This window comes from Lampetra fluviatilis, chromosome 10, assembly GCF_964198595.1.
Source record: "Lampetra fluviatilis chromosome 10, kcLamFluv1.1, whole genome shotgun sequence".
Taxonomy (NCBI): domain Eukaryota; kingdom Metazoa; phylum Chordata; class Hyperoartia; order Petromyzontiformes; family Petromyzontidae; genus Lampetra; species Lampetra fluviatilis.
This window is the reverse complement of record NC_136284.1, coordinates 6,833,224-6,860,954: the sequence shown is the minus strand read 5'-3', so window position 1 is coordinate 6,860,954 and position 27,731 is coordinate 6,833,224. Positions and strand designations below refer to the sequence as shown.

At 49.0% G+C, this 27,731-nt stretch overlaps 1 protein-coding gene across 3 annotated transcripts; it reads left to right on the top strand.

The window, feature by feature from the left end:
* The first annotated feature begins 856 nt into the window (after window positions 1–856).
* LOC144934502 (SH3 and cysteine-rich domain-containing protein 3-like) lies at window positions 857–27,219 on the top strand. Of its 3 annotated transcripts, none has more exons than XM_078860332.1 (11): window positions 857–1,756; window positions 8,401–8,758; window positions 9,235–9,347; window positions 12,536–12,617; window positions 13,913–14,034; window positions 15,586–15,664; window positions 16,353–16,417; window positions 16,598–16,803; window positions 17,821–17,872; window positions 18,903–19,040; window positions 22,497–27,219. In XM_078860332.1, exons 1-11 carry the CDS (start codon window positions 1,664–1,666, stop codon window positions 22,593–22,595), a joined length of 1,407 nt encoding a protein of 468 aa, XP_078716458.1. In that variant the 5' UTR covers window positions 857–1,663; the 3' UTR covers window positions 22,596–27,219. The 3 variants fall into 3 exon arrangements, with proteins under 3 accessions (XP_078716458.1, XP_078716456.1, XP_078716457.1); XM_078860330.1 differs by lacking the exon at window positions 22,497–27,219 and having other exon boundaries at window positions 857–1,391; window positions 1,505–1,756; window positions 18,903–19,753; XM_078860331.1 differs by lacking the exon at window positions 22,497–27,219 and having other exon boundaries at window positions 16,601–16,803; window positions 18,903–19,753.
* The last annotated feature ends 512 nt before the right edge of the window (window positions 27,220–27,731 follow it).

The following is a 27,731-nucleotide window of genomic DNA, read 5'->3' as shown; positions in this document are numbered from 1 at the left end:
ACCTGATGATGCAGACAGTGATGAGAAGGAAACTGGCACTATTTAGACACACATGTAGGATGGACAACAGGTAAATTTAAAAGTGGCGTTGTTCGGAAAAATGGAAGGAACTGGAAAGAGAGGAAGACCTAAGAGAGAATGACTTGACGACGACGACGACACTTATGAGATTGGTGCCAGAACAAAACGTGTCACGACTTGAGCATATTGGCACAAGACAAGGAGGAGAGTGGAAACAAATGACGAAAGGTGCAGTGGACACGTGTGGGGCTATCTGTACATGGATCGGGATGACGATGAGATTATTTATAACTATGTTATATAATCACGTTTGTATATACACATAAGTTGTATATATATAAAAACAACCCCCCCGCCTCCCCAATAGGCATGGCATACGACAGGGTAGAGTGGGCCAGCGCCACTCCTGGTCGCCTTTGTTTGCCTCGTGCTGTACCGATGTTCACACCCCCATTAGGTACCCATTTAAGTCCGAGTCGATCTAGGGGAGACCCAGGACACACCACTTGCAAATAATTAAACAAATTCGCCACTCGTCTTATACAGCGTTGCCACTAATGTTACAGCGTGACCGTGAATCGAACGTATGGTCATTCTGGAGCGGTGGCGCAGTGCGCTAAGCGCTGCGCCACCGCTCTCCCAAACACACAAATACCACGATGTGTTGCGCGCACACGCGGGTTGCGCTTGCGTGGAGCAGCGGAGACGGGGGACGTGGAGAAGGCGGATTCTTTTGTGCATGGCGAGTAGGGATGGCGAAGAGGAGGGGGGTGATAAAGAGGAGAACGGGGTAGGGTGGAGGGGGGGGTGTGCGACAGTGGGATAGGGAGACACGCACATATAAAGCACAAGCGGATTCCGAAGTGAGGATTGTAAAAAAAATAAGCGTCTCGTCCCAGCTGCCAGCACTCTGCTCAAGGAGCACGATCTGTATTCACGCTCTGTTCCTGGCTCGGCATCCCTCCTCACCCTCCTCATTCTGCTCATCCTCACCCTAATCCTCCACCCGCCAGTCGTTCCACGCCGCGCTCCGCCGCTTCTCAAACTGACAGCCTCCTGGGATTTCCACCCAACAAGTTATTCCGGATCACCTCGTTGCCAATGTGCGAGCGCGTCTGGTGGAGCGCGCTGGTCGGCTGAAGCGTGCACTGAGCGGCGACCCGAGTTCGATGCCTGGCTACGACTATTGGCGGCTGATATCGGGACCTGTTGCTGCGGCTTCGACTAGATCGACTCAGCCTTAATACACGAGCGCCTGTTGCGGTATGTAAGCATAAGCACAAGCGGAGAGACAAAGGCGGCCGGACATGGTGGTGATGGTGGTGGTCACACCACAGCATCTCCTCGTCCGCCTTACCGGACTATAATAGGTGCTCGCTAACAACACTTTGCTCCAACAGTTTGTTAAAGACTGCACGGGAACCTTTGTGGTATGTGTATGGACAATTCATTTACGTAACACGCATGCCAACGGCATTTTAAGCAGCTACCGCGCGCGTTGAAGAGAGGCGAGGAGGGCAGCGGAGGAACAGAGACAAGGTGGAGGAGGAGAAAGAGGAGGCAGACGGAAGAGCAGCAGCGGGGGGGGGGGGGCATCGGCAGCATCATCAACCGACGGTGTCTCCTCGCCTGCACCACCGACATGAGCGCTCTGCGCGAGAAAGAGAACGAGCCCCTGAGCCCAGGGGGGCCTGTGCCCCTCGCCATGAGCGAGCCCAGCCACGCGGAGTCCCCGGTAAGGGTCACGCCGTGGCCGCGGGCTGGGAAGAGCGGTGAGGGCGGTTGTTGGCAGTTTTCGCATATACACATAAAAAAAAGTGTTTTTGTAATTTTAAGATTTATGTGACGCGCGTTAAAAATATATTTTGGTATAAATATTCACATCTATTACTATGAAACTATATTATGCGAAAGGATTAAATTCCAACGCAGCTGTTCCCGTGGGCTGAGCTCCGGACGTAATTCCATGGGAAATGTATCCCCGGATTATGCTCTGTAAAATGTGGTACTGTAATTATTATTTGTTATCGTAGAGCTCTGTGATAAATACGATTTTTACATGGTGTGGATTTCTCTTCCAACACCGGTGTGCTGAAGCAGTAATGGGCACGTTTGTTCGTCGCGTGACAACTTTATTCATCGGCTGTGGTTGTGTGGAGGAGGACATGCGACACACATTTTTCTTAAGCGATCTGGCCAAAGAACGCATTATGAATCGTACCTCAAGTGATTATTGTGATTGGAATGACAAAATGAATGCATAAATGTAGTGATGAGATCCGTTCATGTCCAGGAGTGAGATGGATTTGTAGCAGCACGGGATCGCTAGGGATGGCGACGACATGGGGGGAGGCCAGTGGCCGATGTGCGTTATGTATGCTGACCTTCTTTCGCACGGTACGTGGCAAACCGTGCTAATCGGAGGTGTCAAATAATGCTGAATGCCGATGATATTGACGATGACTGTGAAGTTCACCTTCAGGTGTTTTATACAACCAAATACGCAGTGTGGGTGGGTGGCCGCAGCGTGGCTGGCGGCATGGGCCACAGGGATTGCATGGGGCCCCCTGTCCAATTTCATCTCCTCCTTGGTAACTCAGTATCTAGGCCCTTCCAGTGCAGTTGTGCCACCTGTGCACTCCCTAGCGACGCCACTGCAGACGCGCAGGGTATTGAGCGTGTTAAATGGGAAGGTTGTCACAGCGAGGCCGTAGCCATGGAGTCAACATTGGGGGGGACCAAATCTTACAGGGTGTCTGGGGGTCCCAACCCAGAAACATATCTAAATTTGAAAACTCATTTCCTGCCTAAAATATTAAAAAATTCATTAACACATGGGATGGACTTTTCATTTATTTTTTACAATAATGTCTAATAGTGTATTGTAATACATTGCTCTGGTTTTACTTTTTTTTTACCATTTCTTGTTTCATTGTATGTAATGGCAGAGATTAGGGATTAATACAGTACAATAAAGTACAACCATAACCACAATCATATAAACAGAAATCTATGATTTATATGAAGACAAGTCCAGATTTTGTGGCCAAGGTTTAGCAAATTGTTGTTTTTATTTACATAGCATAGCAATTTTTTTCATAGCGATATATTGGGGGGACATTTTGAGCATATTTGAATATTGGGGGGGGGGGATGTGTCCCCGTTTATGTCCTCCCCCAATATATATTATAATTACGGCCTTGTGTCACAGTATTCACTCTCACCAGCCAGATAAATACACGTTGGTGGTACAACTCAGGTTGAAAACATGCAAACTGGAATCCCAATATAAATAATATCTCATCATCATCCATCGGCCACTGTCGATCTACTGCTGGATGAGGGCTCCCTCGTCCCATCCCCATCATGGTCCTGGTTACCAGACTCAGACATCAACAATGTCATCTTGGCATGACTTACATTTTTGAATAACTGATTATTTATTTAGAACTCTGTTTAGTTTCCCCGCAATTCCGATTAGTTCGGCTGGCTACGTACGGTGTGAAAGACGTTCAACATACATACATAACGGGTAGGCTTTCAGGACCAAAATCAAGATTCATAATTGATTGTTGGGTCCGTTGAAATGTCCATATCAGCGTAACGTCCATAACCAATTGTTAAATGTGAACCCCTAAGTGACGTTACCCGCAAAATAACATCCTCTATACATTATTATTGCACATTTGACTTTGTGATTGCCTACCTTATGGAAGTGCCCACACCGTATTTGAATAGCACGTATTAATATGCCTTTATATGTTTGATACATGTTAATATATTTTTTTAGCTAAAAAAAACACAAAAACAAACGTAACACAATTCGCTCGTGTGTAGCGAAAACAGAACTGCTACAAACGGAGATCAGTTAAGAACATTTGGGTCCATGACCCCTGCCGCAGTAGGGACGGCAATCGGGAGCAGCAGATTCACGGGAAAGCGCAATGAAGGGAAGAGTGGGAGGAGAATGATGCAGCCAAACAAAACGAAAATAAAATGTCTCTTGTTATCTCTATAACCGTAGCTTCAACCATTATGCCCTCATATAAAATGAATAGTTGAAAGCGTGCGATTACAATACAGCGCGTTGAGCAGAGCATTGAGCCCTGCGTCAGATTGAACACCCACGCACGTGTCCCAAAGGGCTTAATTTCTCACCGGTTGACTGAAATATTTGACACGTGATGAGTAATCACAGACAAAGCCAGAGGGTTATACTTGATGTGGCGTGCCGAGTGCAGGAAATATTTTGGAGGAACTCGCCGCCAAGGACAGACCCGCGATGAGGTTCCACGACGTGGTCCCACCATGCAGTTCCACGTGGTTCGCTGTGACCAGGACAGTAGCTTTTGTTGCTTTATTTGCGTGTGACTGCGTGCGTGACTTCATCGGCAGTTGTTGCTTAGGTCGCCCTCCTTGCGACCCGGTTTCCGTAGACCGCCACGGCAAACAATCGCATCATTTACGAATTGGTATGTAACAAGATGGTGAATTTACAATATGAGACCTCCTTTACCAGTGGCAAAATATAGTAATAGGTTTTTACCCTTTCAACTGGTACAAAAACTGACACCTTTATACAATTCTAGATTTGAAGCTTTCGTGACTGCAAGGATTCATTCTCTTAGTTTTTCGGTAAAGTCACGTAGGTAAAAAATTAAATTAAAATTAATAAAAAAATAAAAACAATAAAATCACGACGTTTCGGAGGCAACACAAGCTTTCGTCTTCAGGTGAAACTGTCACACTATACAAGGCATCATGTTTGCAATAACCACAACACCAGCAGTCAAAATGCAAACAAAAAGAAACAACTCTGATTGTGCGCCTTTTGGCGTCATCTGGTCCAACACCAATGGAGACTAGGCTCTAAGAAAAGCTGTCTCGGGTGTGGACCAATCAACTTCAAGGACAATGCATATCATTATCATCATCAGAGTTGTTTCTCTTTGTTTGCATTTTGACTGCTTGTGTTGTGGTTATTGCAAACATGATGCCTTGTATAAAGGTCTCAGTTTTTGTACCAGTTGAAAGGGTAAAAACCCATTACTATAACATGGTGAATGTTACCATTGGTCTACGGAGACACGGTGGAAGGAGACCGACTTCAGCAACAATACCCGAATAAAGTAGGAATATTACATGTAATCAAAGTTGTGAACACCTCCATCTTAACGAATGATGGTAACACGTGGACGAAAAAGAAGACGACATCCAGCAAAGTCTGTCGACCAATGAGCCTTCTGCAGCAGTGTGCCTCCAAGTGTTTGTTTGAACGAGTAGACGGTGAACTGTCTTTCACTTCTCTGAGACTCATCATCGGTGTGGCCCGTAAAATAAAAGCAGCATAATTTGCTACCGGTGTCAAAGTTCTCCATTATCACCAGAGGGTCCGTTCAGAGCAACGCATGCCAGTTGATCTTCAGATGGAGCTGTCAAGGTTTCACGTGGTAGGGAATTAGGGAAGGGAGACCACGAGTGAGATGGAAGAACGTGCTGGAATGTGATACGAGGGTAGTAGATGCGACAAAATATTGAAGCACGTGGATATTTAAAGTGTGACTAAGTTTTCACAGCGTTGCAAGTCAAGCAGGGCCCTGCAAGCAATGCTATGGATATTGCAAACATAGGCGGAGTTTGACTTCTATATTTTGGATGCATGGAATTAATTAATTTATTTTTCATCTTAATTGTAAACTACTAACAATGATATTCTTGGTTCTTTCGGTAAAGTCACGTAGAATGGAAATAATAAAATAATAAAAATAAAACATAATAAAATAATTCTCAGGTCTGTCGAGAAGACAGACTCTGTCTTCTCGACAGACCTGTTCTCCACCTGAGGACGGCTGCGTTGTGGCCGAAACGTCGTGAGAATTATTTTATTTAGTTTTATTTTTATTATTTTATTATTTCCATTCTACGTGACTTTACCGAAAGAACCAAGAAGATGAATCCCTGCAGTCCCGAAAGCTTTAAATCGAAAAATACTAACAATGAATTAATAAAGATGTCCAGTTTGGGGGGACGTTGCCCCCCGCCCGTGCCTCCCCCCCCAAACTCCGCCCATGAATGTGTATATTCACGTTGAATTTCTTTCGCACAGTACGTAGCCAACCGCGATAATCGGAGGCAATGTCACTTATCCAGGAGAGTGTCACTCGAGTCTGAAGACTTCAATCCAGGAGGGTCCTGCATTGGGATGTTTGGCCGCTTTAAATTGCTGTTAGTTGAGTCTCAGTGCTGCAGGTGGGGAGGAAACTGGCGAACCTGCAACAAATTCCACCCCTACAAGGGGGGACAAAACACTCACAGGTCCAAACAGTCGGTGACGTCACGCACCCGCGTCCCGTTTCTCTGCCATCGACTGCATCACCTCTCGGTGCAGAAGCTTGTGGAGTTTCACAAATCTCTCTAAATCCGCCAAACCCTTGCATCCTCCGCCTCCCCCCCCCCACCCAATTTGGCGGATTGCAGACACACTCGACGCTTGCCATCCACGGTCAGTCACATCGCTGATTCGTGTTGCGCGCTGACTTCACACCTTTACGCCCACGCTAAGGGGCGACGCGAGGTATTTCATTGGCGTTATCTTGAAATGATTTGACAACGCGGTTAAGGGCCAGGGCATCTCACCCTGATAGCAATTTATAGAGGGACGGTTGAGCAAGAGGAGGGCCCTATGTGTTTTATTTAACCTTTATTCCCCTTGCAGTTAATGGGCACTTTTATCGACCGCAGCCTTACCGGTTTTTAATGAGATTGAAAGCATATCTTAACAATGCCCTTTATTTACCTAGGATAGCCTCGACGTGTCGAATGATTTTCTGTCAGAAGGGTACTGCATTGGGCTGCTTGGCCAGTTCTATTTCACGAGTGTTTCACTTGTGGAAGAAAATCTGGAGTGCCCGGAGAAAGCCAACACAAATGAGGAGATAATACTCGAAGCTCTGCACACACGGATCCAATCATCAATTGCTGCACCGCCATCATCTGGCCTCCTTGCGCCTATTCGTTTGTACTTTGTATTGGTGGATTTTTTGTACATCGACTACCGTTCCCGTACGCACAGGTTTTCATATTTAAACATCCTTTGACTGAAATCTAATTTTATATTTGTATTCTTGTGTGTACACTCCATTGTTGAGTGAAGCAAAAATGCACCCACCAGTAACTCTGGGGATCCATATTTAAATTCGTATTGAACGAGCAGTGGACGTGATTCACTAAAAGCGACGCGTGCACAGGTGCACACCTGTGCCGTCACCTGGCCTTGTTATAAGGGATTCATTGTGTCCGGAGACCTCAAGCAATAGCATTCCACCTGTCGATGACAACTACAGCGTGGTGTTATCTCAGCAGGTCATGTATGCAGTCGACTACTCTTCTTCTATACCAGAGCAACAGGAAACTGGGTGGCTATGATTATGCAACGTCAGTAGGGGATGTTTATGGAAATTATATTTTGTGAACTTCACTATGGGGCGTGCGGTGGTGCAGTGGTCAACACCGCTGCTCTATGAATCCATTGAGCCAAGTTGAATTCCTGGCTTTGGCTAACGTCTGTGGCAAGTGATATGTAAATCGGTGTTTGTTTGCCTTTAAACAAACTCAGGCTACGGGCAATGGATTTTCAGGTAGGGGGGGGGCAACCCCTCCAGCAATGAAACATGATAGAGGAGTTGTTGGTAAGTGAGGACTTGTCCCTTGCTTTTTATTGGACGCGTGCGCGGCGATGGCGCAGCCAGCGATCGAGGGTCGAATTCGAACCGCGTTGTGTGATCGGCATCGCGCTCGCTGAAGGTGTTGATGCCTTCAGGGAAGTCGTGTACTGTATACGCAACTGCGCACAATTCTGAGTCACTTATAACTGCTTTGCCGTCACTTGTTGCCAATTATGGACTATCATCTCATAGAGTCACTGGCACGTAATAATATGCTACACAGTGGCAGTGGGGGTCGCAAAATGCCGATTTATTACTAATAAACCCCAATGATCCGATCGAAATTAGGGATTTTGATCGAATCATTTGGGGGGGGGGGGGCACGTGCCACCCCACCCACCCCCACATGCTCCACCAGTGGCTACAGGGCTGGCTGTGCGTGTGTGTATATAGATGTAGGGAGCAGTTGTGAAGCGATAACCTGTGTCGAGTCAGCCTCAAATGAGTACCTGGTGCAGTGTGTAAAATCATCACCACTGGGGAGACAAAGGTGGCCGGGTGTGGTGCTGGCCACCCACCCCCCTCGTTTACCGTGCCGGCCTTCATTGGTGCTCGCTCTACAGCACTTGCCCCAAAAGTCTGTTAAGGCCATTCGAAGGCTCTCTGTGTGTACGTGCCTGCGTGCGTGTGCCGTTTCACGTTCGGGACCGTGCAGCTGGCCAGGCTGAGGAAGACGCTGTCCTTCAAGTCGAAGGCGCTGCAAAGACGCAGCCAGAGCGACCACAACGTGCTCCAGCGCTCGGCGGTGCTGAGCCCCGCCCTTGGGATTCCGCCGCCGCTGCTGCCCGACTCGGTCGTGCGGACCCGGCGGCCGGGCAGGGCCCGCAGCGAGCCCGGCAGGGAGGGCAGCTCGCAAGGGGCAGCCGATTACGGGGATGACGACGAGCCGCGACGCCGCTGCCCTCCGACCTCGCCGCGGATCCAGCCGGGGTGCCCCGAGCGCAGGCACTCGTTCCAGGACCACAGCTTCAAGAAGCCGACCTTCTGCGACGTCTGCAACCGCATGATCGTCGGTGAGCTTCGTTATTCAATGACGGCGGTCTAGACCAGGGCCGAAGTAGTTCACCCCGGACGGTTCTCTAGTGAGGGGTGGCGTCACTGCTTTTGTGACTGCTGGGGAAAAGGCAAAGAAAGCGATTTGAAAGTACCTTATTCTGCACTTCACTAAATATCATATTTTACTGACAAACATTACACTCGTGTGGAAAATGGGTGGGCACGTGCTAAGTGCTATGCTCTACTTTGTGGATCAGAGGTCACTTGAAGAGATCTTAGCGCTAGCTCTGCAATACCCACTTCCGTGTGCAATTCCCCAGCACCGTTCCCTACCTGCGCTGTTACGCGAGAGGTCCCGTATGCATATTTCACTTCTTGACATGACGCCTTTGGGAGCGCAATCGAGATACAAATTGGGAAAAAGACAAACGTCATTTTTAAGAAAGACTAGGCGTGTCTCCCTTTCTCTCTTCTCGCTGTTGCTGCCCCACAGGCACGGACGTGCAGCCGGTCAGCAAACTGGGCATCCGCTGCAAGACTTGCAAGATGAGCGTGCACCAGCGGTGCCAGGCATGCGTCAACCAGCAACGCTGCGTCGGGAAGATGGTAAGAGCACTTGCTCGTGCCCACGCCACGCCTACACTGCTGCAACAGATCCCCTTACACTCACACTTTGGTAAGATGGGAATCTAGTGTGACTGTTCACGATGATTTGGGTAATGAAACCTTTACCAAAAACATCACGTGGAGGGTATGAGGACACATTGAATCTTTTACATTGTCCTCCACCTACAGCCCTTTTGTTAGTCCACTGCTGGATCGGCGCCACCTGCTGCTGCCCGTGGTGGGTGTTGGATCATACTTCACACCACTGGTCAATGTGCGTTGCAGGCAGGGAACAGACGAGAAAACAGAAGCAACAGAATTCATGTGCACCACCCTCTCCTGGCCAGTCTTTCCTAACCATCTAAGACGCCTGCACTGCACGGTGGTTGCGCATCCAAGCACTTATTCAGCCAAAATCATGCTGAGCTTTTGAGAATTGGGCACACACCTGATGAATTGGTCAGAGGCACCCGTTCCTTGCACGGGCGGCTTGCTCGTCCGTCATGGCGGTGGAGCGTGCGACGTGCCACCGCCCACCTCACTCCTGCACGCGAACCAGAGGTCGCAATCGGGTGCCCGATACCCGTACCCTACCCGATACCCGGCTACCCGTACCCGGCCAGGTATCGGATAGGGTACGGGTACCCGTTTGCGACCCTGGTGCGGCCGGGTACGGGTACGGGTAAGGAATCAAAACCCGTTTGCGACCTCTGACGCGAACCGATCTCGCCGCTCCATCTCCACGGCGGTCACCAATTTGCTTGCGTTTTCCTTCCTTTGGCTGCCATTCCGTCGTCAGACTTCATCCATCATGAGCCTTCACCCCATGATGGATGGCACCAGTGTGAGGAGGCCTTCATCCAGCCGTGGATTAATCACGGATGATGATATCGATTCGTGTACAGCGCTTTTGTCAATCCACTGCTGAATGAGGGCCTCCCCACATGAGGTGCTTCATCACACTGATTGCTGCCAGGTTGGTAAAGGCCAGGAGCATGTATGCAGAAGCATAGAAGTACAGTACAACAACTGATTTTCGTGCACTGCCCTCTGCTGCCCACAACATAGCCACACAGCATAGCCGCACAGCATAGCCACACAGCATATTCGCACAGCTGCCTGCGGAGATCACCCATCCAAGTGCTATCCAGGCTCATCTAACGTTTAGCTTCTGAGATCTGAAGGAATTGGGTGCATCCCAGGTGAAACGCTGCAGTCCAACGCAATTTGTATCTGCAAAGTCACTGAATTTGACGGCAACTGCGAGAGGGCATGTGCACCGAGACAACTTGTGAAAGGGCAACGTTTATTTTTGGAGGGGAGCGAGTGAGGGTTAAGAGGCTGCATGGCAGAGCGGCAGAGGTGACGAGAATATGGTAATGCGGTGAGAATGAAAATGCCTCGAACAGAAGGGACAGGCGGTCATGCGCGGAGAAGGGAAAAGTCTCAAGCCCCGACTTGAAGTGGGGGAGGGAGAGTTCATAGTCCTGACGACTTCCCGGGATAGGATTCTAGACATGGAGGAAGCAGCAGAGAAAGAGCGGAGATTGAAGTTTCGACTGGAGCTATCGGTCACTGGTGCTAAAACCACACGAAGTGTATTAGATTGAGATCAGATTGAAGATGAACGTGAGATATTTAGTGTGCCTACCTGGAGCTGTGGACCTTGGAAGATAATGGAGTGTGTGTACGGGGTCCTTGGGATGTAACATTCAAGTTACTTTTTCTTAGAAGAGGTTTCCAAATTTTGGTCAACATGTGTCGTACTGCACATGTCTGTTGCTTGGCCAGTATGTAAGAATGGAAGGTGTGACAACTACAGTCCCATAACTCCAATACATGAGTGGTGTTGTCAGATTGTTAATGTACAGATGATTCCTGTCTTACACGTATTTGTACCATGGTGGGTGGTCAGGTCAAAAGGTCATCAGAGGCAAGATCACTGATGCTGCCTGGCTTCAAATAAAATATTTCTCACTGAGCCTCAAGGATCTTTTGCAGCAGGGTCAGGCATTGGGATGTTTGGCCAATGCCATTATCGAGTTTTTGGCATGTGGCAGAAAATCAAAGCACCTCGAGATAGCCCATGTATACGAAAGGGTAACACTAAAAGATTTGCACCGATAGATTTAAGTATCCATTGCTGTACTACCATCTCCTCGCGAGTGAGACTACATTCCTTCAAGTATTGCATATGATGTATAATCCACAACGTGCAAGCGCATGTATGTGTATTGCATTTTATTTTTCACAACGGAAACAACTTATTCTGTCCGCTTGTTGCGGACAACTATGCTGGGTTGAAATGCAGTTTTTTCCCCAGGATTGAATACTGATTCACAGCCTTTTGTCAAACTGCACTTGCACCGTATGGTTTTTGCATTCATTAAAATTCTGACATTGGTATTTCACGTATATACTGCTGAATCAAGGCTTCCTGATGCCCTGTCAATCATGAGGGTTTGTTTAACCATACTTCACCAAGTTGGTCAGTGCGGGTTGTCAAAGGGGGGCTTCTTGGGCTGTGGTTCAAATGTAATTCGCCACTGACCGAGATCACAGCACAGTGCGGTAACCACTGCACCAACGCACCACCATTTAATGCTACTTCTCAATATTAAACAGCTCTAACATACATTATTATATTACAAAAAATTGTACAATGTAAAGGGTACAGCCCTGAAATTACTTGCTCACCCCCTCTGCTGGTGGAAGGGCCTTCACTTCAGGGAGCTCTCGAGAGCCTTTTAGAGGGCATTTGGCCTACTCTGCCACTTTCGCAAAATTTATCAGAAGAGGTGGTAGTGACCAACACTTTACCCCACCACACGGGACCCGCCCATCGGCTATTTGCGACGAACCCATCTACGCTGCTGAGTGGCGGACAGACGGCTTTTCCACCACGGCGGTGAACGCATTCTGTAAGTGCTCGTTCCAAACGCTACGGAGACACGGCGTGGTGCTATCGAGCTGTCCACGTGTCAGCGGTGTAATCTGACCGGCAGCTGGCAAACATTATAAGCTCGGACAGCCAAATTGTCAGCCACTCAAATGTAACGACGGCGGCGGTGGCAGGTGGCCAGCAGCGCCTGTATTTATTGAGACCTCCTTGGAGGCGATCGCGTGAGTAGTGTGGGCTCTTGACGCAAGACGCTATATCGTTGTACGCGTTTGTGTTTGTGCCCCAGCCGAAAGGGTTCAGGAGGCAGTCCAGCTCTCCATTGCTTCTGAACGGGCAGTTTGCCTGCATCAAAGAAGTCATGCCCCTCGGTGAGTCTACGATTTCCGACGGGAAGTTTTGGGAATTGAGTTGTTGGGCCCTCTTGTTGTGATGATTTCAGAATTCTAAAAGCCAAGTTGGGGCACGTATGTTGCTTTGTTTGTCAGTCCGTTTTGTGCACTTATTGTCATTCTGCTTGCCTTGAAATGGAAATGTACTGCACGGTTCTTTTATGACGATTATAACGATTAATACAGCCACAAATGCGCAGTAACATTTAAAAACACCTCCGATTTCCATGTTGGAAATACAGCCCATTCCATCAGAATGTTGATGAAATGACCCAAGAATTGTTTGTTGTATTAAGCGAGTGTGTACATAAATATACCCACCAAATGCAGCTGTTTTCATGCATATCACCTTAGCTTTTAATTGTAATACACGAGAATGCCCGGCTCCAAGTTTAAACAGTCCACTTATATAAACTCATGCATGATGACACATGGGTTGTCTATTAAAAGTGGTAAAGCACTGATGTATGAAATTCACTAATTCAATTTACGGCACTTGAATTATTAATTGCACACGAATGTGGGACAGGAACACGGCTGCTACACATAAACCATGACGCAGTCATCCTAGTCCTCTCATAAAACACATTCCCTCATTCTAACCACCCACATTCAATTCCTCTCACTCGCGCTCTCACTCACTCGCGCTCTCACTCTGGCTCTCTCGATCTCTCACTCTCACTCTGGCTTACCTGCCACCTACTCCGACCCCCAGCCTATTAAATCAACACCGCAACCCGACTGCATCTCCTGCGTCTCACTGCCCCCATGTACTCTCTCGATGCCCCCCCACCCGCCCCCCGCCTCCAATGCTCTGTGTACTCTGGAGTGCTCTGGTGTGTCGTGGTGTGATCCTCTGGTGTGCTTCTCTGGTGTATTATTGCGTGCTCTGATGTGCCGTGGTGTACTATGGTGTGCCGTGATGGACTCTGGTGTGTTGTGGAGTGCTCTGTATGTACGTACGTTGAACTTCTTTCGCACCGTACATAGCCAATCGTGCGAATCGGAAGTGTGAGGTGTGTCGTGGTGCAACTCTGGCTTGTTGTGGTGTGCTCTTGGTGTTGTTGTGGTGTGTTCTTTCTCTGGTGTACTCTGGCATGTTGCTGTGTACTCTCGCGTATCGTGGTGTACTCTGGAATACTGTTGTATGCTGCGTTGTTTATTCTTGCGTGCTCCGTGGGGTGTTGATGGTGTACTCTGGTGTGCTGTGTACTCTGGCGAGCTCTGGTGTGACGCGGCGTGCTGTGATGTACTCCGGTGTGCTCTGGACACAGCGTCTGGGAACAAGCTGGACCCCGTGTACGAGGCGCTGCGCTATGGAACCTCCCTGGCCCAGCAGAGACGCGCGCAGGCGGCGGCGGGGGAGGCGCCCTGCAGCCCGCGCGAAGACAGCGCGGTGAGGACCGGGGTGGGGGGGCACGGGGGTGCGATGGGAGGGGGGAGCACCCTGGGGGGGGGGCACCCTGACGGGGTGCACAGACCGAGCTGTGGAGGGGAAATGTGAGGCTCTGTCACGGTGGAGCTCGGGTTAGAGTTAGGCTCGGTATTGAAGAGAAGGGATGATACCTGGGCGGTAGTTAGCTAGTTATACGCTAGTTTGTTCGGGGTGGCATCTGGTTGACTGTTTTGGGGTTATGGGTAAGGCTTGTTAGGGTAGGAGTATGGCTCGTGTTTTGGCCTGTTCGACTCGTTTACACCAGAGTTCGAGTAAAGCCTTGTTTGTATCAGCTGGTGGGATAGTTTTGGGGTCGGATGTTATTTGACTAGGGTCCTCCAGCTCTAGCAGGTTGCCCCAAAACCCTCTTACGAAGTAGTATGGCCTTTTCCCTTCGTGTTCGCTCTTCACTTTGCTATTTTCATCACGTCCTCACTGCCTTGTTAAATGAATGCAGACTTTCATCACATTCATTTAAATGAAAGAAAAAAAATTTTACGCTTTTTTTTTACTTTCTGCCAGCATAGAATGGCAAGGCGTTAGTTGGTGATAAATATGCACAGTGATAATGTCGCTGACTGTGCTTGCAACGAGGAGCTTGTGTTTAACATAATAAAACAATGCGCCAGCAGACCTCCACTCTCTGAACTAAGCGAGGTTGACATTGCCGTCGGACTGGTTTATTTTCATCTCTGCGTGCCCTTTCGGAGTTTCGTGGTGTACAGAGAGCACGCAATGAGTCACAATAACCCCCCCCCCAACAATATGAAATTAATTGTCACGATCCAGGGACACAATCCAATTCTATAATCGATGCCTTCTCTCGTCCTTACCGTCTCCTTTGTATCGATTCTCGTGTTTTCATCTTCCTGGCTCGTTCTGCCTCGTTTTGTCTCATTTGTTCCACGAGTCTAAATGTAACATGAGCATATGCTTGAACACTAAATAATCGATTAACACACGCACATTTCGGGGCACGAGTTTCGCCACTGATCCATATTGCATGAATTTGCCGTTGGCTTAAAGCAAACATTGAAGATCCCTGTGGCATAATTCGCAAGAGTTAGGCAGTCGTGGTCTGGTATCATATCTAAGATCAAACATTTGAAAACTTTCAATAGTTTTTATTAAATATGTTTAATTCAAGCTACAGTTACTATTATTCTGTGGTTGAATAAATTGCATTGGTAGTAATTAGTAATGTCCCTTACCCAGGAGAACCTCGCTGAGTCTCAAAACTCTTCTCCACGGGGTGTTGTTTATACATTTCTCTTCTCATGAGCTAACATCCACACAGAGACAAGGAACGTGATCTTCCTGTTGCTGTCTCTTAGCAAACCCTGCAGGTTCTGGGAATCTTACAAAAACGTACGTGATATAATATCAACCTTCGCGCCCAAGAGGCTGGAACACAGACATAGAGGGGGGGCATGCTCGCGACGCGGTTGGGTTAACACGTTATGTCCGCTCTGTGCATTTTGCTCGTGCCCACCGCTACCCATGGGCCCAAAGGACTTGTGCGAAACTGAGGAAGAGGACGAGGACACCAACGGAGAGGGCCCCGAGGGTCGGAGGAGTTGGGCCCGGGGCGGTGAGTGACAGTGGCGTAGCTAGGATATTTTGCGCCCGGGGATGAACTATAAAATTGGCGCCTCCCCCGTTTAATCACATACCAAAATGTAATTACATGACATGTAGGCTGTGTGTGGCGGGATATATAAACTTTTAGGTTGAGGTGTAGATTTGTGCAGTAGTTTCAGGTTGCCCCGCCCGCCGCAATAAGTTATAATGTGACGTTGTAAGCCTCATTGTGGCGCCCCTTTACCTTGGCGCCCGGGGACATATGTACCCCCCTGCCCCCCCCTAGCTACGCCTCTGGTGAGTGACTCTCCTCCGATCCACTCGATTATGGTGCTTTTCTCCCCGCCTGAATCTTACAAACAAACAAATAATCTCACAATCTCATCGCGACCGTGCCATCGGTAGCGTGTCATGAGATGAAGCACCCATTCCCATCTCTTGTGGAGCGATGTGGGGAAAAGTATTTAAAGTCGCATGTGCAGTGCAGAATGGCCATTGTCTGAAACGGCGCCGATTGTATGTTTTCTATGAAGGCAGTGTTGTTGATGTGTGTTGAGTTTATTTAAAAGTCACATTAAGTGGTGCTCCAATGATGTGACTGTGGCATGACTCGCACACTTTTTAACACTATCTTAATCTGTGGTGGAAGTGAATATTTAATGCACAGTATTAATGTCTTTGTTGTCAATGTGTTGCAGTGTGCCACACAGCAGAGGGACGGCTAAGAAAGCTGAGTCTCGATGACAAGAGGGTAGTCTTCTCAGTAGGTATCAGACGTAGCTTGCACGCTCATGATTATGCTCCAAAATTAATGTGCCTGCGTCTATGTGTACGCGAGTATGGTACATGCGGTCACACGCGTGGGGAACGGCAGCCCGGTGGTTACCGTACCGCGTTGCAAATCCAGCGCCCTGACGGCCGTCGGTCCCATCTCTCCTGCCAGCAGGGAGACACGCTGGCAACGGAGCGCCACCATAACGCCGACCTCGCCCTCGCTGCGTGCCCCCGAGCCGGCGAGCGGGACCGCTGGCAGCGCCGAGCGTCGGTGCCGGCGTCGGCCGCGGCCGCCCGCCGCGACTTCAGCCAGCTGTACACGTTCGTGGCGCTGCACCGGTTCGGCACGCGCGAGAAAGACGACCTCGCTCTGGAGTGAGTGGCCGTCGTCCCCCCGCCCAGGAGCCCCCATCCCGTGCTCGGTGCTCGTGTCGACGCCGCCACCGTCATGATGCCAAAAACAAAACAAAAATGGTACAAAAATGGGCCCCATTGAAACACGGGAAGGTGAGGTTCAGGTGCAGGTTATGGTATGTTATGGTCAGTGAAAGGGGGCCAGTCTTCGCGGCTGGTGGTCTGTTGGATTGATGTTCGGGGTGACGATAGTATTTTGGTTGGCTCGAGAGCTCAAGCCCCAAAATTATTTGCTTTTCCTCCCCATCGCAACATGTCACCCCTTCCATTTTTGGCCAATTTTTGCATCTGGTTCACGAGGCAGCAGCTTCAGCATCCGATGTTCAGCCACGCGCAGTTTTGCGTTACGCGTGATGGAATATATGGGATGGGTGGGGTGAATGGAGAGGGGGGGGGACGGGATAGCTGCCCTGTCAAACTACTGGACAGCAAAAGGGCAGGCACCATGCTGGCATGGACCCCTTGAATACTCGACCTTTTTCCTCCCACAACTTGGTCCTATCATGCATCGGACACTCTGCTTTCAACCATACGACACCAGCGTCGGTTAACCCTGGCCTCTAAGTGCCATTAGGTTTCTGTTTAGCTGTACGGTACTCTGTGTGTCAATTGCTATGCATCTATAGCACACAATAACACATTTACCCCTACCCAAAAGTGAGCAAAAAGGTGGCGCTCACCTCCACTGCCAATCCTGAACCAGCGGTGGAAATTACACATTCCTATGGCAAGGGCAAAGCTGTTTGAAGCCCAACTGTATGTTCATTCCCCCAGGCGTTCTTATTTCCACTGCGCCTCCCCCGCACTGTGCAACTGCAGGTTCAAGATCTGCCTTCTCTCTCTCTCTCTGCCTGTGACTGACCGCCTCTTTCTGTAAAGTAAATGTGTCCACTGTTTATGCGCAGCGTTCCAAGACGTGGTCGCATTTAGACGCTGCGTAAACAAACACCGCGTATAAATCCTCGCTGTTGTTCGCAGGCCGGGGGACAGACTGAGCATCCTGGACGACTCCAATGAGGAGTGGTGGAAGGTACCGGGCACAAGCACGATTCGCTTCTTACGTGGCGCGATCCGTTTATAGATACCCCACTGATAAATTGCAAGGAAGAAATTTTGTTTTTACATAAAAAAACAGAACTGCATTTTATTTCAGTACCTCGAGTTGTCTCCCGCCAATCTCATGAACTCACTCGTAAAATCACTCTCCTTCTGTTAGCTATCGAGCCATCACTTTCACACTGTGCAATCACTTGCGGAATATAAATCTATGAGGTTTCATTTGAAATCGGTGGCTTATCTATAGATGGATCCACCCTGTAGTTGTCTGCACCCACAAACTATAATGTGGCACCACCGACCAACCGCCACGTGCGTTCCATATACAGTATAAATGCTGGTGCATTTATAAATGCCGGTGCATTAATAGATGTGAACCCGCATATGCGTGCGTGCACATGTCTTCGCGTGCATGCCTGGGGCTGGTGCATGGATGGGCGCGTGTGCTGATATGTGTCTTGCATGAATGCGTGTGTTATTGTGGGTGCGCACTTGTGCGTACATGTGTGTACGCGTCTCTGCGTTTATGACGTTTCCGTGCATCTGGGTCGGTTACCGTGACCACTTGCCAGCAGGTCTTCGACACTTCACGTGGCCTAAAAGTGCACCTAGCATGGCACAAGCACCGCGGTGACGTCACCACCACTTAATGGTGAACGGCGTTTGTTGTTGTTGTTGTCGAGCCGTAATCCGGTGGTGAGCAACGCTGCACTATGAGCCCCCGGTGACCGCAAGTTCGATTCCCGCTCACGAGCAGTGACAGTGTCAAATATTTTCATCGGACCTGAGCCCTCCCCTAGGTTGACTCTGCCTTAAATGCGTACCTGGTGCGATGCGTAATCATCGCCACTGGGGAGACAAAGGCGGCCGGGTGTGGCGCCGACCATCCAGCCCCTCGTGCGCCGTGTCCATCCTCACAGGTGCTCACCAACAGCTTGTTGAAGGCCACATGGGAAATGTTCGTCTTTGCGCTGTACATGCACGGCATGCCCCCTTCCCTCCAGGGCAAGCTCGGGGACAGGGTGGGATACTTCCCCGCGAACTTCGTGGTGCGCGTCCGTCCAGGGGAGCGAGTCTTCCAGGCGCTGCGCACCTTTGTCGGCAACAAGCAGCTGGGGCAGCTCACGCTCAAGCAGGAGCAGGTGAGGGGGCCAGCAGCGCACCAGAGGCCCACCAGAGGCCCACCAGAGGCCCACCAGAGGCCCACCAGAGGCCCACCAGAGGCCCACCAGAGGCCCACCAGAGGCCCACCAGAGGCCCACCAGAGGCCCACCAGAGGTCCACCAGAGGCCCACCAGAGGCCCACCAGAGGCCCACCAGAGGCCCATCAGAGGCCCATCAGAGGCCCATCAGAGGCCCACCAGAGGCCCACCAGAGGCGAGAGCGCATGCCCCGAGCCTGGTTTAGCGAGCATGGAGCAAATGGGATGCTCGGCCAGGGTGGCTCGGCGATAGAGCGAGGGGCTTGCGAGAGTGTGGCTGCAAGTTCAAATCCTGGCTAGGGGTTTACTCGACCCATCATCCCTCGGGGGAGGGGGAGTGGGGGGAGGCGCAATAGAATGAGCATCACTTTGCGGGGAAGTCAACAGTGTAGTTCTATGGATAGACTTGGCCCTGCCATATGAATGCGGAATTTCCACCACTGGCCCAAGGAGATGAGCACCGCCTCAATGCTCATATGGGCATGACATCACTTCCACTTTTGAAGACTCCAAAGATGCCCACCACAAAACATGAATTTTGAATTAAGAAAAGTAAGACCGTTTTTTCATAGCTTCATTGTAATACAAATGATGTAAATAATGCTGTGGCTATTAATTGCTGTTTCACTCGTCTGCTTTAATTGCAGCATTCCCCATTTGATACAGATCAACCCCTACCATATCGTGCTTGTACCGAACTAAAGAATGGGCAAAACTCCATTCACTCATCTCCACAATACGTTTATCCTATTCCGTCCCACGATTATCTGTGCCTGGCGTGAAAATCCTGATTACGGTGGGGATGGTGCTTATATTATCATTATTATTCAAATTGAGCATGCTGGCAGAGATGACTCGGCGGGGACAATCTGTCACCGGGCACGCGGCTCCGCCGTCGCGCGGTGTCGAGTTCGCACGCGGCTCGGACGAGCTCCCTCGCCACGTCCGAGGGCCTCCGTCACGCCGGCAAGAGCTCGGCCGAGGCGACCGTGGTGACAAATCGCTTTCGTCGCGCGAACCGGGAGGAATGCGGCGAGGCCACCATTTGTGCCGTCGCCGCGTGCGCCCCCGAAGTGGGTTTGTCCTCTTTTTTCATGCTGCAGTGGAGTGGGCGAGCGTGGTGGGAGGGGAGGGGGTTATCGGATCGCCGCTCCGCGTCTCTCGTCACGTCGGCACCGTCGGCGTGTGTTCTCCTCCCCACGGGCGCCGCCGTCCGCGCTGAGAGATTGGAATGGAACGCTGCCGTTGGTCACGCGAAGCGCCGGGGAGGCAGCACCTGATGTTGGGCACAGTTGATCCGGCCGATGTGCTGCTGTAAATGCGACGGATGGGATCTCCATCGTCTTTAAGCCGGGAGTAAACGTTAGGCCTTTGCAGCGGCTGCAGCAGCATGGGATCGTCCTAAGGCGTTGTTGTCAAGCTCCAGCCTGATTGCATTCGAATGAAGGCTCCAAATAAATTAGCAGACTTTGCCCTGAGCACAACTGTAGTTTCTCACGCTTGGTGGCTGTAAAGGGTGAAGAGTTTGAACCTGCAGATGCGAGAAATGTGGATTTAGCCTAACTGGATGTACTGTTAAGCACTGCATTCTAATATGCCAACACATATACCCATTTTTGAAGTATTAATGTAATAGGAGGATGAAATGAAAACCATTTTATAATTGGTTGTGTGGGTTATTTGACTATTTGCCAAATGTATAAAAATGTGCTATTCCAAAAAAACCACAATCGTCCTAGTATATTTTTTGCTGCCCTTAATTATGGGCTCAAAAGAAGCCTTAATAATAGCACCCAAACCTCGACACGTGTTATAAAGTGACACTAATCCAATGTTGGGGAGGAGTAGCAGCATAGTGGTTAAAGTTAATGCATTAACGACTGCGAACGTCACCTGAAGTAAATGTTCGGCAACAGCTGACATCACTGGAAAGTGATGTCTGAACTCAGCTCCCCCTTCAGCAACCCGCACTGACCAGCATGGTGAAGTATGGTCAAACGAACCTTCACAACCGACACAGTGCGGAAGAAGCCTTCCAACCTGCAGGCTATTAACAAAGGGCATGAAATTACTAAACTGTTTGTGACATTCAACTTCAACTGTGGTCAGATCCAATCCAACAGTGGCCTCCGCATGTAGTGATTTAGAGCTGCACAAGTAGCGATGTCCAGTAGAGGTCAAGAAAATTGCGACAAAACACGGCCACGTTTGCATCATTGGCCCACACTCGGTGAGCAGGTGACAGTGTTGGCTGGTGTCACGCGAGTTGGCTTGGGCACGACACGATGCTCGAACGGTGGATGGTCAAACATAATGACGGAATGGCAGCCAAGGAATGGAACGCATCCAAGAGTCTGTCCACTAAATGGAGACTGAGCGACAAAATCAGCTTGGTGTGCGGGTGCGAGGTGGATTGTTGCAAACGGGCATTTGGGAGCCCTTCATCCAGCAGTGGATTTACCATGGCTAAAGATGATAATGGCCAGCGATGTGTACAGCGGCGTTAAAGAAACGGCTGGCGTGGCTACATTAGCATTTTAACTTCATTAGCTCAGTCACAGTTAACAGCATTGGCTGATTGTCCCAGCTCTGGAATCTGGAACATGAAACCATCACGAGGCAGCGGGAGACTTGCGTTTGTCAATTTGAGTGAGCGGGACCAGCGAGTGAGCAAGTGTGGACGTTGGCTACGCGACGCGTGCACAAGTCGATAAAAAAAAATCCAAATGCCGGGAGGCAAGAACGACCTACGAGATGAAAGTGCCGTTACAAGTGAGCACCAGCAAGTCGCTTCTTTCTGATGCTTCCACTGAATGCTTATGTCTCGTTCGGCCAAGCACATAATTAGGATACATTAAAAGTGAGTTTGCAAATGCATAATTAATCAGATAAAATGTGCATCGGCTTCATGTTCAGCCTGGCAAGGTACTTCATAACTTCAAACCCACAAAGCGCACGCATTCATCAAAGGGGTGTTTTTCATGGTTCCCCATTGCACTCCCAACTATTCCCTGGAGCATGGTCAATATTGATTGGTACGTTGGCCTCCAACATTCCGGATGGCTGTGAGAGGTGCAGCATCCGCGATGGAAATTTCCAGTTGTAAAAAAGTATCTTCTCTTTCAAGAAGGTATTTTTAACGACAGCCATTTCGCGTTGAGATGCTCGTTAATCTTAATTACTGTTATCAAGAAAATAGCCCTAAAAGATTACGAATTAACTTTGCCATGCCATAAAATTAATCATTTGCTAATTAGCAATCCGTTCCTCCCATTGTGATAACAGCAATTAACTTGCAATGTTATCGGCTGTCTGCTGTGTATGCCGGGCATGACTCGCATAATGAATGTCTGGGCGGCCACGTTGGTCGTGCCCGATTTCTCAATTACCTCCACAGGTGTGCGTGGAGAAAGGTGGAGAATCAAGTGGCTTCATCAAGGTGTCCAATGGGCGCAAAGTTGGCCTGGTGCCTCAAGAGTTCCTGGAGGAGATCTAGCACTACCGCTCCTGATCATCGCAGCCAGAGTCAAACTCTCGGTCACACCTATTGCGTGCGTCTGCCACCATTCCGCATGGCTTCTCGAGCCCCCAAGCTCAGCTACACCAACGCAACCACCTCCGCGCCAGCCCAGCCTGACGTTTCTTCCTGTGAGCTGGCGCTCTGTCGTGGATGAGTAAAACTCTCGCGTCACCTTCGAAGCCAGAGAGCGAATGGCCGCGTTGTGGGTGTGGGAGCTGCTTTTGATGAGAACAACTTTCCAAACGGATGTCTCCCTCATCGGTGACAAATTGAGAAGGTGGTTGAGAAACAACAGCGTCACTTTGCATCGTCGGAGACAGCGGCTGTGGTTGGCACATCTGAGGTACAAATAAAACTGGGATCAAAGATGGAAAGAAATATAAATAAATATCTCAATATGGGAAGAGGGGAGCACTGCACGAGTGTTATTATTATTATTACGCATCTGACAAAATCCGCGACTATTAAGGTCTCGGTAAAATGATTCATTTCCCAGGATGGCCATCTCATAAAGAGGACGCCCCTGGGGGAGGAGGGGGGCGAACAACCCCAGCAGTGGCGTCTTTCGTGGCATAGTTTGTGACGCTCACCAGACCTCTAAGACTTCAGAAGTTCGGCTGAGGAACATCGCCAAAACGAGCCGAGCAGAGCTGACGACTCGTGAAGCAGAGGCGGCGCAGCGTTGTCGTGTGCATCGTCGTCATCGTCGACTGGAGGGGTGTTATTTTACAACCCTCGACTTGAACTCTTTTGCGATAACTTACTGATACTCTGATGTAGCACCGACAGTCGTCTTCGGAACAGCAGGTGAGCGGGTTCAGCCTGTCAGAGCATATATTATTGTTTAGTTTTGGTCAGAGTTGACTTGTAACTATGTCCAAGCGGTAAACCTTTCCCCCTCTAAATTATTCCACGTTTAAAGATCAGGGTATGTATGCAAAGCAGTCGATTTTCACTGTAGGAGATGACAAACACTTTTCCAGTCACAACCAAAAACATGTTGCACTATTAATGTTGGATTGATGTGTTTAAATTGAGACCAGCCTTCAAAGGTAAAAGTAAGAGTAAATGTTAAAGTATTTGCGGTTAACACGTATCGAATTAACATAGAAATCGTTTAGTGTGTACGGTAACAATAATTGTGGCCCTGATTTCGAATCCAGTAAAGGAGAGAGGCCGCCTATCTTGGTGACAGCAGCCATGCAATAACATACCTCAATACGAAAGAGAACACAAAAACAGACGGGGTATAAATAGTTATGTTTTTTTCCCCCCCCATGCAAAGTGTTCGGAAAATGTAGCTGTTGAATAATTTGTTGGATGCTTCTTAATTAGCACAAAATGTTCCTCGCTGCCTCCGTAACGCATTGAAATTCTTCCTTTATGTTGCGTGGAATGACCACCTAAAGGCCACGCTCGCTTGGAATTTAACTTTCATATCCTCTTGATTTCTTTACCGAAAATGTATAAATTTTTAATTTTCTCGGCTTCTGGTCTCAGAAATTACTTTGTGCAGTCACCACACAATATATTTGGCGTTTTGATGGCACTTTCTCAACGTATCGCATTAGATGCGTAAACATTTTATTTCGTGCGCATTTATAAATACATTTTGTGTACGTCTCCTGTAGCTTATTTCAGTGTCCCTTATGTCAATATCTTGAGCAATCTTTTGGAATGTCATTTTTCTTGCAAGCCAGTGGAGTTTTTTTATGTACAAATCCTGTCATCCACGATCAGTTCAGTCGCTTGTCATCCACCAATTCATTGACACATGCAGCGCATATGCAGTGTATTTGAATTCGAAAATTACCACCCACCTTCGCAATTTAATGTAGAAGCGTGGTCAAAATGGTAATGTGAACTTGCGGTTGGCGGTGATGTTTCCGCTCGATATCTGTGCCCTTTATCATCGAAGCCTGCGCGTGCTCTATTGTACTAATGACAGTGCACCAGAGGAATTCCAGAACATGAACACGTCATTGTCAGGGCCATTAATTAGGCCGAGATGTGTCGGTGCAGTAAAAATATAAAGGTGCAGCCCGACACTATTCTGCTCACACCTCTGCTCCAGAGAGCCCTTTGGGAGGTTATTTTTGCCGACTCTTCCATACTGCCCAGACGTCATGGAAAAGGTGGGAGTACCCACACATCCCACCACGTGACCTGTCTATCGTCAAACTGTGTAGACATTTATACCACCAGGTACACAAAGGTTGTAGGATTTGAGAAACTTGCCGATTGGGATAGCTCCTATGCCAGGACGTCGAACCAGCAACATCTGGATTGCAAGTCCAGCGTGATAACCATTACGCCATGATAGAATCCATCTGTGCTAATTATATGTCCAAGTAGATGACCTGAGTTTATTTTATTCCCACCCACCACCAGGCAATTCTGCCTTCCAATTGCCCGAACACAAGTGGGCATTGCGTTACAAGATCAGTTGACAGAGCACCCCACTTAGCCACCCAAGCCATCGCACCTTCTCTGATGTCGCTGTGAGCTGATTAACTGCCCATATGTCTCAATTCCAACTCTGCGCTTAACCCCCATGCACCCTCAACACCTGCAGGGGGGCTGCCCTCAAAAGGTTCAGCGATATTCACATCATCACCGCATTATAAAATCGCACATTACAGGCATGTTGTGCCGACTCTAGCAGAGCAGTGTTAACAGACTCGTCTTGAACAACCGGGCTCAGTGTCGTCCACAAGATCCAAAGGGCTGATCCTGCCACCGGAGCAACCACTGCCCTCTTACATGTGGCCACGCGGATGTGCTGTGACCTACGCACAATGGCCCATCAATAACACAGCGATGTGACCAACGCAGCCTGCGTGGGATGTGGACTTGTGCCATCTCATGGGCCATTTCTAATCGGTGCGTGGTTGTGCAAAAACTCCCACCGCACTACCTATGTGTTGGTATTATTCAAAACTGCTTCTGAGCTGATGGTGGGGCAGGGTGTAAACTGTTGCTGCTCTGCCACGTGTTCCGTGACTTGTCTTTTACGTCTTAAGAAAATGTTATTCAATTGTCGTTTTCGTGATGTGGCCTGCTTGCCGTGCGTATATTTGTTGTGAAGTCTTGACTGCAGACCGCAGGCTTCGAGTAAGCCCTGTTAGAGATTTACCGGTAGATCGAGACGATTTGCCTTATTATTGTTTAATTTATTGCTGTAGTGTATTAACTCACGTTTTTTCTGTCTAGTTTGAACTTGCATCCGGTTTGTGGTCTAGATGTGTTGTGTTAACATAACTGTCAGGGCTTCGTATCTCACTGAATATTTTCTGTGTTACTGGTAGGCAGAGGTGTGGACTCGAGTCATGTGACTTGGACTCGAGTCAGACTCGAGTCATGAATTTGATGACTTGCGACTCGACTTGGACTTGCATAACAATGACTTTGTCCCACCTATGAGATGTGGACTCGAGTCATGTGACTTGGACTCGAGTCAGACTCGAGTCATGAATTTGATGACTTGCGACTCGACTTGGACTTGCATAACAATGACTTTGTCCCACCTCTGCTGGTAGGAAAGGAGGAGTAGACTCGTGACTAGTACGAGCCACAGCCATAGCGAGAGTTATACGTGCTGGACATGGTGTGCAGGGCCTGTCTGACCCGCACCGACCCGGTTGAAATTAAGCCCATGGTTATTACCTACGGGGGCAGGGCACGACCGGTACCTCACACCGTGCGGTTCTGACACGGGCCACTGACGGGCCCTGCATTTAACATGAGCTAACGTGTTGTCGCTCCTCATGAATTATTCCCAAGCATCGTCGTTTTAAAATTTTAAACCCAGCTGGTGACATCTCTGTCTCATTCCGCTGTATTGACTCGCCCCCAAATGTCATCGCATGTACATTCACGTGCAGCTTGCAAGATTGGACTGCAAATGTGAGTTGATCTGTTTATTCGTGCCAATGTCTCTCAAAATTAATAACAATGCAGCGATGACTGACATCATTCAAACTCTTAAGATTAGTAAAGGGGGTTTGGACAGGACACGTCGCTGGAAAGAGACGGTGGCCGATGGTCAGAAATAATGATGGAGTGGCAGCCAATAAATTGAACGTCCATCGAGGAGATGGAGTGATGAAATCAGCTCCAGTAAGGATGCTACGTGAACTGTTACATCACAAAACTGTGAGAGTTAGTGGTGGCTTGGGGATACCTTCAATGTAAATTTGCATGAAACAAAATCATCGGCGCAGTGTAACACATGCCTTCTGTTAATTCTCCACAAAGGCCATTTTGTTCATCACTTTGTACAGCACTGTGGGTATCCCTTGCCTCATTTGCATAAAACACCTTTAAATTGGCACCAGTTCCACGGTGTGACACAGCTGCGTTGCATGTCTGTGAGCGAGCACATTGCTCCCAGCTCACTTGTGAAACGTAAATCGGGTGGATCATGTGCGCGGAGCTGAGGCAGGAGCTCAGCTGTCAATCAAATCCACCTTGGGAAGGGGGGTGGGGTGGGCGGTTATTGAGAAGTCAGTTGGGATGCACTCTGGCACGTGGCTCCGTGCACAGGCATCACTGTGAAGATTCGCGCCAATAAAATAAAACGGCCGATGTTTGAAACAAATGGCAAAATCACCGCCGTGTGTTTGTTGACTCTTGTATGTGTTTTGATGTGTACTTTGAAGAGGGGGGGGGGGGGTGCTGAAGGTTGGTGAGACCCATCCAGGACCTCGAGGCTCGAGGATATTTTCTCAGCTCCCGATCTTGACCTTGACCTCAAGGGTGTGGCATTGGACCGACGAATTGACTAAAAGGCACCTTGACAATGGCCTTTAGCCTCGAGGGCCAGGCCTCAACCAAAAAGGCTCTCGGACCATGACCTTGTGACCTTGTTGCTTGCCTTGAAGCAGAGACTTAGAGAAGTCCTCTCTTGTGCAAAGTCCATTGTTAAAAAAAAAGTTACTTCAAAACCCAGGACTGGAGATGTATATGACATAATTCAATCCTTTAAAAAAAAAACATACGGGGGAAGCAATAACATCGTGAATACTTAAAGCTAGAGGACGCCATTTCATGTTCCCTAAACAGCAACCCATTATGTCCCACGTGTGACTGAGTGTAGGTAAAAAATCACTT